General features: G+C 51.2%; 1 protein-coding gene across 4 annotated transcripts in view; it reads right to left on the reverse strand.

Annotated features, from left to right (window-relative positions):
- Positions 1-342: 342 nt before the first annotated feature.
- Positions 343-12,897, reverse strand: part of MINAR1 (membrane integral NOTCH2 associated receptor 1) — a 32,478-nt gene continuing 19,923 nt past the window's right edge. For 3 of the 4 annotated variants that reach the window (XM_072802138.1, XM_072802131.1, XM_072802122.1), the window contains exons 2-4: positions 10,337-12,687; positions 8,609-8,863; positions 343-4,344 (exon numbers count right to left, since the gene is read on the reverse strand). In XM_072802138.1, coding sequence (XP_072658239.1) covers positions 4,147-4,344; positions 8,609-8,863; positions 10,337-12,637 — 2,754 coding nt within the window. In that variant the 5' untranslated portion in view covers positions 12,638-12,687 and the 3' untranslated portion in view covers positions 343-4,146. Of the gene's footprint in view, positions 4,345-8,204; positions 8,271-8,608; positions 8,864-10,336; positions 12,688-12,897 lie in introns of all 4 variants that reach the window. The other variant, XR_012019090.1, reaches the window with a different exon arrangement.

A 12,897-nucleotide genomic window follows, 5' to 3' on the forward strand; every position in this document is an offset into this window, starting at 1 on the left:
TTGTACACCTGAAACTAATGTAACACTGAGTCAAGTATATTTTTTTAAGAGTACAAACTGCATGAACGCATTTATATAAAGTTTAAAAACCAGCAAACGAATGTGTGCCCTCAGAAGTTAGGATGGCCATTTTTCTTTGCCAGGTTTTAATGGGAAGGGGACATGAGGGAGGCTTCTAGGGTATCCGAATGTCCTGCTTTTTCATTTTGGTGCTTGTAATGAGCAAATGTGATGGTTATGGAGGGTTTACAATTGTGAAAAATCACCAAGTTGGACACTTACAATGTGTGCATAACACCGAACACTTATAATTTACACATAGAATAAAATCTCACTGAAAGATAGCTTATAATTTTTCAGTTTATTTTTGATTATATTTGGAGAGGCAGATTTTACATGATAGCTTCAAACCAACCATCGTACATTAACCAAATTATACACAAGCCATTTGAAAAAAGATCTAAAAATGTGCTTAGTTATTGGTATTATATAACATTGATCAAGCACCAAGAGTGTGCTGACAACTATATAGAACAAACATAGAAAAGACAATCCCTGCCTTCAAAAATACCCATTCCTTGAGTCTCACACATAAAACTTCACCTTACATTTCACACCCTTTTATTCATAAGGCATAAATAAGGAAGATTGTTGCATTTCTCATTGTTAATCAATAAATATCTAATACCCTTTCCCCCAGTTATACCAACAATTACTAATATCTTTGCCTTTAAATACAAATTTCCATAGTACAATATACAGTATATATTGATTTGGTATTCACACAATTGACCACAATATTCTTGCAGGTTGGTTATAATATGAAGCATGTTGAATTTCAACATTCACAAATTTTTATACCACTTAACAGAATCATTTACTGTTGGCAGAGCTTATTTTTTGTTAAAAAAAAATGAGGTGCCATTACTCTTATATTGATAAATTAATTGTAAACAAAAACAGCACTGCCTTGATTCCAATAAGGGTATCAGAACTCATGGCACACAGAGCAGTTGGGTGTTAGCACATCTACTGGAGTAGCCTTGCAGATAACAATCATATAGCCGCATGCCCTAAAATATTAACAATTTATGATCAGCTAGTAATGGGTGATTATAAATATGATTTGCTTTACTGTATTTGCAGTTTAAAGAAGGGGATAGTGATGTAAACCATCTGAAAACTGAGCTGGGAACTTTTTTGCTTTTCTGCAAGGCTGTGTTCAAAGCAAATCAGACTAGAAAAGACGAATTAAATGATTCTGAATTTAACGACTGACTGAGGATATCAGATTTCAGGATACTCCTTTAGGCAACGACATCTGATTGTTCATCTTTTAAAAGCAAGAGAAATGAAGTGAGTTTTGATAGGGTAGTGATTTTAGGCCCTGGCATAAAAAATTGTACTTTATGTGAAAATGCCAGAGAGTGTGGTAGAAAGAGGTGCCCAGCAGAGAAGACCTGCCAGTCCATGCGGTCCCCACTGGGAGCTCATAGCAGCAGGAGGTGAGAGGCAATTTTAGAGAGATGAGTAGAGGTCTCCTTCCCAGCCAGACTCTGGTCTTGCCCCATTCTGCAAATACAGGGATGGAAGAGTCTGGGGTTCAGGGAAAGAAGGTTGTCATAAGCTTGAGGTCAAAGGAGAGAAAAGACCCAACTATGAATTTTATCTTCTTTAGATCCCAAGACCCCGAGCAACCATCAGCTTCAAGCCACAGCAAAGATCCATAATTGGCACCACACTCCAACCTATAAAGCTGAGGATAACCCATTTCCATAGGAAAACACTTGCCTTTGGGGCCATCTGGTTTCCCAGGGACATCACCAGGTCTGGGTGTTTCTCCACTATGTGGCAATGATGTCAAGTTCAAGTTTAAAGCTATACTGGACTAAATTTCTCTGCTACCTCCTCAGATATGAAAAGGGTAGAAGAAAATTCTATAGAGTCTTGTCTCTTCTGCACATGGAGTGGGAATGGTCACACGCCCCCCCACCTCGGTAGCTAGACACATGACTCAAGCAGGGCCCATTAGGAACAGGTGCACCCAAGAGCAGTGGCAATAGTGGTTTGGTCCATCCCCCGTGGTCCTACCTGGCAAGGAGAGCAGTGGTTGGGATTTGACAAAGTTTTTCTTATCCTGGGTAAGTGTATCTCCACTTCTCTGAAAACCATAGAGCAAGAGGTTGGGAACTACCTAGCTCTGATGCTCTTGTGGTTTAATCTGTGGTAACAGGGACAACGTGTCACAGAGCCATACTGGTTGGCAGGAGGGCTGGGTTGGCAACTCCCAACTCTTGCAGGTGTGACTCTAGTATCCCCTTTGGGGTGAAAGAAACAACCTTATTTAGTGAACCCAACCCAGGATGGAGCACCAAAAGACTAAAATTCTGACGATAGACAGTAACATATATGTATATATATTTTTTCATTTTCGATTATAAATCCTCAGTTCTTCATACTAAGGCTTAAGTTTCAGTCACCTAATTGGAAGTCACACATAAACAGAATAGAAACAGGTATCACGAAGACCCCTAAAAATGAAGGCTCACTACAGATGAAAGCATCCATCCCTTATTTGTTGACTGCATGAAAGGTCCTGACTACTCCATGTGGGGATCTATAGGATTAGACAGAGCAAGCTAAGCATTATTGTAAGGTTTCTGGGATGGATGCTGGACTCCTATTGCTTTAAAATCTGAGACGCACCCCAAAGCTCTCTTTCAGGAATTTATTATACCGTTCAGGGCGATTATTCTCGCTACCAACATTTGTTTATATCCCACCTTGTTCTCAGAAGAATTAAGGTAGCTAGGATCTGTCAATCATTTTTCTTTGACCTGTAACAAGACATTAGAATCAAATGCTAAAAAGGATTCTTTCTGTCCAGTTATGTCGAAGCACCATTCGACAGGTGGAAACTGAGATCAATTTCTGATCGAGTTACAACAGCTTCCTGTACGCTGGAGAAACCTTGCTCTCAAGTTATTTAACAACAGGGAAGACAATAACCCAAACTCAGGTATATAGATAGACATATAGATAGATAAATGGTTAAATAGAGAATTAATTTTTTTGCACTGCTGACAAGTATTCAGAACTCTGGAGTTGGTGTTGTGGTTAAGAATACCTTGGTGCCTTTATTGTGTTACTGACAAGCATTCAAGATCCTGTGAGAGCCACTGGAAATGGCCAGTACTAGTGGCGCACAGAAACCATGGTTTACATTTAGAACGTCAAAGTTTAGCCACTGTCTCTACTCTTCAAGGCACAAGGACAAGTTCCAAACTCTTTACCTCGTCTGTGAGAAGCAGAGCAGCCAGTGCCACCAGGAGACAGAAGACTAAGGTGTGGAGCCACACCCCACAAGCAAGAATGGGAGACCCCTCGGTGGCCATGATTTTCAGATACCGACCTTACAGTGTTGGCAAGCAGCTCTTCCCCACACCTCAGCGTGGCGTCAGGAAGGTCTCCTGGCCTAAGTGCCTCAACCTAGTAAGCAGAGGGAGCACACTCCATGCCAGGCCTGATGGGCCAGTTCAGCTCCTTCCTACCCTGTGCACAAGGAGGAAGGTCCAGAATGTTCCATGAAGATCTGCAATGAAGATCATAATGATGACAGAAGGGCAAGAAGGAAAAGTTGGTAGCCCTTGATAAAGTCAACAGAGAAGTGACATCCTTCATGAGCATGATACCTGTTACTTCACCTGCAGTCGTCTGAAAACATGAAGGAAAACAGAACTCTTGCTATCTCCCTTAGCTTCCCCAAGCAGGCAGGTATTAAATATCTTCCCTATAACATATTCCCCATCATGAAACGTCATTAACAAGGAAAGGGTCCAATTCACTTTTTTTTTTCTTTTTGCTTGGAATTCAATTTGTATCTACTAATAGATAGTTCAGTACATTCTGTTGCTAGGAAAAGATATTGCACTTCCCCAAATGTATCGAGCGTCATTAAGTCAAAACCAAGAGGAGGGTAGATTTTTCTGTGGAATGCATACTTTCTGAAGAGCATCTTCACACTGGCAGAAGCCTCCATGACTCCATCTCTACTCCAGCAAGCTGGTGCCACACCGCCCCGGGACCTCAGGCTCCAGAGGGAGGTGCCGGTAGTCATGGGCTGTGTGCCGCGAGGCGGCCCCGGGCTCATGATTTCATTGTGCAGATGGGCACCACAATCACCAGGATGACTGTGCACGTGGCAGCAGCAATCAGAGCGGCGATCTTGCAGACCTTGGCTCGTCTGAACTCGGCTTCCTTACGTTTAAGCAATGAGTCGTAGCCTGGAGTATAAATATCTTCCATCCAATATTCTAAGTTGTTAGGGTTTAAAGATTCTTGCGTCTAGAAGTGAAGAGAAGATGTTAGAGACGCGATGAACACCTGAAACCAGGTCCCGACGCCCCTGAGTGGTCCACAGCAGGCCATCAGGGCTGACTGCGACATCCCCCGCCGGCCCCGCCTAAGACAGGCTGCCAAGGCCGTGGACTCCTACACCTCATGGACTGCACCTGCCTCGCCCCTGTTGCCCATGCGCTAAGGGTCTAGACATGGGGAAGCCACGGGTCTCCTCTCTGTGAGCAAGCAAATTAGGGCCGAGAGGAACGGGGCAGGACTGCAAGGGCTGGCCCCCAAGAGCAGGCTGGCCCCGCTGCAGGAGGAGCTGACAATGGCCCTGACAAATGTTCTCCCCAGCAGTCCTTAAGAACAGAGCCTTTGTTTGAAAAAGGCTGTCCTCTCGCTCTGATTCCGGGCCCAGTTCCTCACCAAAGGTCTATTGAAAAATCAAAGGCACCTCCCAGATAAGCAGCTCAAAAAATATATATAAAATATTTCCATTTCAAACATTAGTCTGAGCAGGTCAGGCCACTGCTCAGAGTCAAGGTCCTACAGATCCACGCAGACTGCCCCCGTGCCCGGGGCTGCATCCCCAGAGGCAGGACCCACCTGACGTCACCCGTCTCCCTGAGACAGATGCGCTCTCTGCAGAAAAAATACCATCTTTAACCTGTACTGCCCGCAGATCCCGCTCCCCTGGGATGGTTACAATCTCCTCCCATGAGGAGAGGCAGCGTTCTCCTTTTATAGCCAGCATTTAATGATATAGTGTCACATAAGAGCAAACGATGAAATTCCAAGAAAGGTCACCTCAATCTTTGAAATTCAAACAAAATATCCATTTTGAAGATTTTTCTCGGCTTAATGCTCTAAACATGTACACATAAAAGTCTGTTTCACATACACAAGATCACAAAACTTGTGAATCCTTCAAAAACTTTTAAAAAACTGAGTTGTACTGTATTGTTGGGAGAATACTGGTGAATCTAACCCATGTCACTGACTGTCACCTGCCCTTCACAGATGCACCCTCTGTCCTTTCCTGCCTTGTTCCATGTCCCAGGAGCCTGGCCCCAGGGACCCACCCAAGTGGGCCCGGTCAGCAGACAATGAATTCTCAGTTCCTACCAGGCACCTGCTGCAGAACCGTGGGTCTCAGTGAGTTTCAGAAACAGCTCCCTTCCTTCTGCCTCGGATCCCAGGGTGACAATGTCCTGTCACTGGTACTGGTCCCTGGGCTCTCACCCTGCCCACCACACAATAACAGCCCCCTCCCTGATCGTTCCATGTCCAGTCTACCATATGCCTGTGAAGAGCCCACCAGCTGAGAATGGCCCCTACATTGTTAAATGGTTGCCAAAATCAAAGATTATTTCATGTTATGTTAACGTTATAGGAAATTATAAATCTTGCCTTCCAAAATAAGTCTCCCTCAAATCACAGCCATACCCAGCCATTCACAGATCTTTGGGAGCTGCTTTCAAGTAGCCATGGTGGAGTTAAGCAGCTGTGACAGACACCGGAGAGGCCTTGAGGCCTAGATTGGTCACCATCTACCTTTACAACCCCTGTTCTGGTATATTCTATGCCACACTGCATAATGACAAGGATGGGACTCTCCCAGGCCCCTTCCTCACTGAGACAGAACATTTATGGGTTCTTATCATCTGTAGGACGCAAAGTCACGCTGGCCACCCTCACATCCATCATGAGAACAGGACTCCCCGGGTCATGTAAAGTCCTAAAGTCAGGATGCTCCATCTATGCAAGAGCCCCCCTACAGTGTCCTCCTCTAGAGTCCCAGGAGCCGCGGCCTCCCTGAGCTGCTCACTCCCACTGTGTGGACCAATGCCTGTCTGTACACTCGAGCCAGAGCTCCCTTCCCACCAAAGCTCTGCTCTCTGTGGGTACCTGGAGTGTGTGGCTGTGGCCACAAAAGCCTTTCAGCAATTTCACAGACACTAGACAGGACAGACAGACCCAGGATGGGCATATCTGGCTGGGAGACTGGTGTGCAGTGGTGGGGGACCACCCAAAGGGGCTGGGTCCAGGCGGAAGGTGGACAGCTACCCTCCCTGCCCTGGACCTTCAAGACAGGCTCTGGCCACGCGTGGGCTGCACCAACCACCTCATCTTCCCAACCGTGCCAAGGAGGCAAGCCACGCATACAGCACACATCAGGTGTCGTGTTCCCTCCAGCTCAAACAGGAAATCGGTATCTTTCCATATACGTATACTTCATGGGCTGGGGGTCAGCCTGCGAAATAAACTAATTTTAATATTTTAATTTTTCAGCAAGCACAAGCTCTAATAACAGCAAGTAGAGCAGTGATCCCAAGGTTTCCAGGGACCAGGGGAGGGTACCTTGTTGTCACCAGGCCTGCCAGACTCTGGCAGTGAAAACACACTCAGGAGGGCCCCATTGACAGGGAATGCACATCTGCACACAAGGGGACCCCATGGAGACCATCCAGGTGCTCATGCTGCTCTGACACCACCAGAGCCTCTCAGGCCGCCTGCGCTGCCTTCCTCAGGCTCCTGACGACGTCGGCCTGGCTCTGCAGCAAACATCCTCGTCAGGCCATGCAAGCCACATTCCCTCCTGTTTTGTGCAGCTAGAGATGCGGCTCTTTGCATTTCTAAGTGACGTCATCCAGAACGCTCTAATGTGAAGATCTACTCTTATTTCTTATAATTTTGTCTCTATAAACACTGGCACAGCAATGTCACATGTGCCTATGTGCAGCCTCCATTGCCCACACTCTATAGAGATGTTTCTCAATCTATGACTCACTCAATCTGTGCCTTTCAAGGTCATGCAGTAGCGGAGCCTCTCAAACCTCAGGGCTTGATACCCGCCGAGAACGGTGTGACTGGCGCCTATGGCCAAGCCGTCCACCGCCCACCTGCAGGGGAGTCCATCGCAGTCTGGATAGCAGGGCGAGGACAGAAAGTGGCCTGCCACACACACACGGGGGACACGGCATGCGGTAGATAAGTGGCCGCCACTACGAACCCCACTGGGAGGATCTGGCCAGAGCCACCCCCTCCCCTCGTTGCTATCACTTAGGGCCCAGTACAAACAAATGTCATTGCAGTCATGGTGGGGACACGAGGCTCTCAGACACTCTCGCCAATAGGAAAGGCAACATGGGAGGAAGAACACAGGCTGTGGGTTGGGTCCAGATCGAATCTGGACGTGTCCAACCCCAGGCCAGTACGGAGCTCTTTGGTCCCTTGTTTGGAAGCTGGAGGAGACCGTAATGGTCCATGTGCCTTGCGCTCACAGCCTGCTGTGCAAGCCCCTGAGGAGTTCAACTATCTTAGCATCATATAACCAGCCCCTACAATCCTTGTTATGGCCCACTTCATGCTGATACTTTAAATACCTTATTTTCAGACCCGTCACAATGATTCTGCAAGGCAGAGAGTGCGTGTGCCCACCAAACAGGTGAGGGGATGGATGCCCAAGCAGGGGCATGAACGTTCTGGGTCCCACAGCAAAGGAGCCTCTTCCTGCCACACCATGCCCCCCCCTCCACCTCAGCCCCTCTGCTTCAGGCCCGCACCAGCCCCGCTGGCATCTCTCCCACGGCCTCTAAGTGACACGCTCATTCTGGGACATGTAGCACTGGCACTGTGGAGGCTATGGCCCCGCTGCCCACAGAGCTGATCCTGCAGGTAGGGACAGGCCGCCGCCTGGGCTTCCGCGGTGATGCAGAGACACAGGCGCCACACGAAGGGGACCAGGTGGAGCTGCCCACCCGCATACACGTGTGACCGAACCCCAGCCCCGCGTGTGGTGAACAGAAAACATGCCCTCCGGCCACGACTGCATTCACAGAGCTCCCGGGGGTGGCTCTTACCTGGGACTGCTCCGTATGGAAACATAGTCCATAGCTTGGCTCCCACAAATATGCTTATCCCACGTGCTACGTATGGAAGGAGAAATCAGCTTGTATCTCATTAAACGGTTGAGCTCAGGTCTCGTGAGCAAATGCGAGAATCTGCACTTGGTACAGAGTCTTAAACACGCTGTTAGCAAATCGGGTGGCCAAAGTAAACAATCAATCGTTTACAAACATATAAGCAAAATAACGTTCCCCTCCTTAAAAATCTCTGCTCTGTGGCTTACAAAGTTCAGGGGGCCCGGGGCGCTGAAGGGTGGGGGAGCAGGCTGGACTAGGCCACCTGAGGTGCTTCCTGTGTCGGCCGGGGTGTGGCTGGGCTCCCCCCGCCGCCCCCCTCCCCGGGACAGCGAGACACTCACCTGCAGGTCCAGGGCGGTCAGCTTGCCCTTGTCGCCCGCGTTCCTCGTGTACTCCTCGATGGTCCAGGAGGGTTGGCCCCGCTTCACCTCGGCCAGCTCCGTCAGCCGCATGTCCGTGTACAGAGGGTTGTTCTTCATGTGGGCTTTGAGGGATGCCGGGTAGGGGTGCGGGCTGAACACCTGCTCCACCAGGAAGCTGTCTTTGGGCTGCTTGGGCAGTCGGTGCTGGGGGGGGATGTCGTACTGTCTGTCTGCCTGCAGAGAGGCACAGAGAAGTCCAGAAAGGCGGCAGAGAGACTAGGATTTCACAGCACAGTGGGGCGGCCTCGGGTGTACATCCCCAGGCCTGCGGCCAGCCAGCTGGCGGGATGCGGCCAGAGCTAGTGGGGTGCACTCATTCACCCAGATACCAAGTATGCCTGTGGCAGGAGTGGTCTCTGGGCACAGCCGGTAACGGTTACACCACTGCCTGGAGCTAACACTCTGGTGCCAAACCCTGGCCCCCCCTCACTACCACCAACCCCAGGAAGCTGCACTCCTGACGCAGAAGAGGGGAAACCAGGACAGAGAGCAGAGGGAGGGAGGAGGGAGGGTCTGCGTGAATGCCTGGTGAGCCGCTGTGCAGGTGTGTGCGAACGTGCACCTGCACGGGGACCAGCCCCTATCACACCCGCTTCCTGCCAACACCACGTGCAGTATGCGGCTGCAGAAGGATAGAACAGCCGCCAGCACAGATACCACATGGTTGCTTGAGATCAGAAAAAATATCACCTCTTTTATTTACTCTTTTCCATCACTTTGGACACTGCAAACCTGCTGAGGTCCAGTTTTCCAAGCTTCTCCTTCTCGACCCCCTCTAGGGAACCCAGCCTCCCCCCGCGACTCCATGTGTCTGCAAGCCTGCACCACCGTCACTCCCTCTCTGATGCTGGACCCTCTGGTCCTTCCCCCGACCTTCAGAATCAGGGGAGGGGCTGAGGAAAGCAGCACCTGAAAACTGCATCACGGTAACCCAGGGATGAAGAGCGGCCCCAGATGCCACCGACACGGGTCCCCCGGCTGCAGGGAATGAGGGGACGAGGGATAGGAGCACCTGTGCGTGTGCTTGCCCTGGACAGACCGGGAGATGAACACACTCAAGCTAGCACGAAAACAGCCCAGCACACAAGGGTGACACGCAACAGTGACAGAGCAAAGGAAAGGGCCATCTGGGGAGCTGCTGTACTCTGGCAGCCATGCTGGGACCAATCTCCTTATTGGTCTTGCTTTTCTTACTAGTCATCTACCCATCTCACCATGGAAAAACTCGAACCTATAAAAAGCCCCATGAATCCACGCAACACAGGGAGGGGACACCCGCGCCCACGTGCCTGGAGGTGCCCGGACCCATTTCCTCTGCTTGCACCCTGCGGTTCCAGAAGGAACAGGAAGTCATCCTTGGCAACGCCCGCCGCTCCACTACCCGCCCCATTCTAGGAGAATCTGGCCTCTACCACCCATTCCATATCCCAACCCCGCTTTCTCCAGTGTCTAGCTGACGGGACGTGCTCCTTGGAGCTGGCGGGACAGACACGCTGCCTTCCGCCCTCCATGCTCTAACACGGACAGCCTGCCACACCTGGAGGGAAGGCCTCTCTCTCTCCTGACTCCCGTGACACTCAGGGCCAGGACATGCACCAGGACTGTGAGGGCTGGAGTGCCCAGGGTGGCAGGCATGGATGACATTACCTCTTTAGACTTGCGATGCCAGTCCTTACTCTCCCCAGGGCCTCGGTCCTTGCCGTCCTCCTCACCGAGGCCCACACGGCTGGCGTAGGTGATGGTGCGCCAGTCTCTGGGCGAGTTGGAGGTGCTGGCGATCTTGGATTCCGTGGCGCTGTTCTCCTCGGTCAGGGACCTGGAGGACGGCCTGGGGAAGAGGCTCTTCTTCAGGGCCTTGACGCGAAGGCTCTCGCTGTTGCTCCCGCTGGCATCTGAGCAGTACCAGTCGGCCGCATTCTCCAGCTTGGGGGCCCGGGGGCCGCTGTGTGCGCGGAACAACCGCGGAGAGGCACTGTCGTCGGAGGGCGCCTCGCTCGTCAGGGAATTCAGGTCGATCTGCACGCTCACCTTCTCGGGCTGCTGCATTTTCTGATCCAGCTTATTTAGCTTGCCCAGGACCTGGGAGATTTCCTCGCGGACTCCCGACAGCGACTCAAGCTTCCGTTCGATCTCGCCGATCCTGAGCACCAGCCGGCACACACTGGTCTTCAGCTCCTCTTCCGAGGGGTGGCTGTTTTCTGGCCGGTTGCCCTTCTCCCCTTTGCCGCTGGAGAGCCCATTGGCAATTTTGGTCAGGTGGCGCTCGGGGGAACTGTCACCATCCGACTTATGGACCTGAGATAAGGACCCTGTGCTGTTGTAGCAGGAAGACTGCATCACCCCTGTGGAGCCGCTGATACTCATGTCATCCAGAAATCGGAAAATGTCACTAATGTCATCGCTGATGATTTCCGAGTCATCGTCTGACAGCTTTCTGGTGTGCCTGTCGCCGTACTTGCTCTGCCCCGAGGTGCACAGGTCTTTGCACTTCTGGGGCTCCAGCACGTGCTGCTCCGTCTGGGTGCCCACGCTGCTGGTGTCAGAGCTGAGCTGTCCGCTGGTGCAGCTGACGCTCTTCTCTTTGAACTTCTTGACCGGCTCATGCTTCTCTAGATCGACGGGTGATGACATCTCTTTAGATTTGAGCCCATTTGGTTTTGCCACGTAGCCAACAGGCAGGATCGGCTGCTGTGGGTCCTTTGGCGCCAGGTAAGTGGGGCGCCTGTCTGGGGTTGGGAAGTTGGGGCTCTGGCTGCTGGAATTCGGGTAGCGCAGCTTCTCCTCAGAAGGATTTCTATTGAAAAAGGATCGTTCAAAGTCAGGGACTTCTTCAGTATTCAGGCTCCAGCTTTTGACCGGCCAGGGGGTCTGCTTGCCCGGCCTCCCGGGACAGCGCCTTGCTTCCTGGGGCCCCATCACTGGCGTGGGCCCAAAGTATGTGGAGGCTTGAAGGTCATCCAAGCTTTCATGCTTTGCTCGCCTCTTGTCAGGCACCGGCGAGTAGACGGGATTCAGGTACTGACTGTTGTAGGGCATTTCAAAGCTGTGGTTGAAGAAGGGAGTCTTGTGGGACTCCTTCTGACGCTGGGGCTCCCCACGCTCAGCCTCGGCCTTGTTAGCAGGGCCAACCAACGTGGGGGACACAGTCATCAGGTTGTGAAAATCCTCTTTAAAGATATTCCTTTTCTGGACACAGGACTGAACCACAAATGGCTCCTCATTGGCAATGAAGGTCTCCTTGATGCCCTGGCCAATGGGCAGGGAGTCCTGATCCGAAATGGACTCGTTCTCAATGTTCATGGGGAAGTAGGTCCTCTGCATCTCACAGGGCTGGGGGCTGGCAACGGAGTAGGGGGCCAGGGCCTGCAGCCGGTCCAGGGAGGCCGCACGGCTCTTCAGCTCCTTGCTGACGCCCAGCAGGAAGTTGGGCTCGGAGGCGGGCAGGAACTGTGGGCAGTCCTTGCGGTCCACTTTGCGGCCCTGGGACGATCGCCGGGTGGGGTAGCCCCGGTGGAAGGTCTCGCTCAGCTCACAGTTCAGGGGCTCACACTCGGCTGCGGCGCAGACCTCCGTGTCCGACCTGCACGACTCGAAGGATGTCTCCTTCTTGCGCACCTTCTGCCGGCCACTGGGCAGCTTCTCCTTGGCGGCGCCTCCATTCATTTGGATCAGGTTAAATATTGTCACGATGTCTGCTGCCACCATAATCTTCTTGGACTGCTGGTTGTTGACGGTGCATTTCATCTTGTCTTTGAACAGCGTGGCTGGGAAGTTGGGGTCGAGACAGGCCGTGTAGAAGAGCACGCTTCTCAGTTTGGCGAGCTGCGAGAGGTCGAAGCGGGCACACAGGGACTTGCACAGATCCTGGTAGGAAACCGTGTTTTGCTTGCTGTCCAGCTCCTCCAAGATCTTCATCAAGAAGAGGGACGTGTCCTGGTTGGTCTCCATGACTTAGGACGTCAGAGGCTCACTGCCGATGTGGAGTCTTCCAGCCTGTTCTATAGTGACAACACCAAAAAGTGGAGGGAGGTCATAAGCACCGGGGGAGTTGTAAGCCACGTGCGTCACCAACCACATAAGGACATGCAAGGAAAAGCTTCTTAGTTCAAAAATGTCTTATCAGCTTTGAAAGTATTTATAATGTACGACTTTGTCATTCCCTTCCCAGGTATTGATGACAATGATTTATATATAAAGAAGTGTGCTGT

Source organism: Canis lupus, chromosome 2, assembly GCF_048164855.1.
Source record: "Canis lupus baileyi chromosome 2, mCanLup2.hap1, whole genome shotgun sequence".
Taxonomy (NCBI): Eukaryota; Metazoa; Chordata; class Mammalia; order Carnivora; family Canidae; genus Canis; species Canis lupus.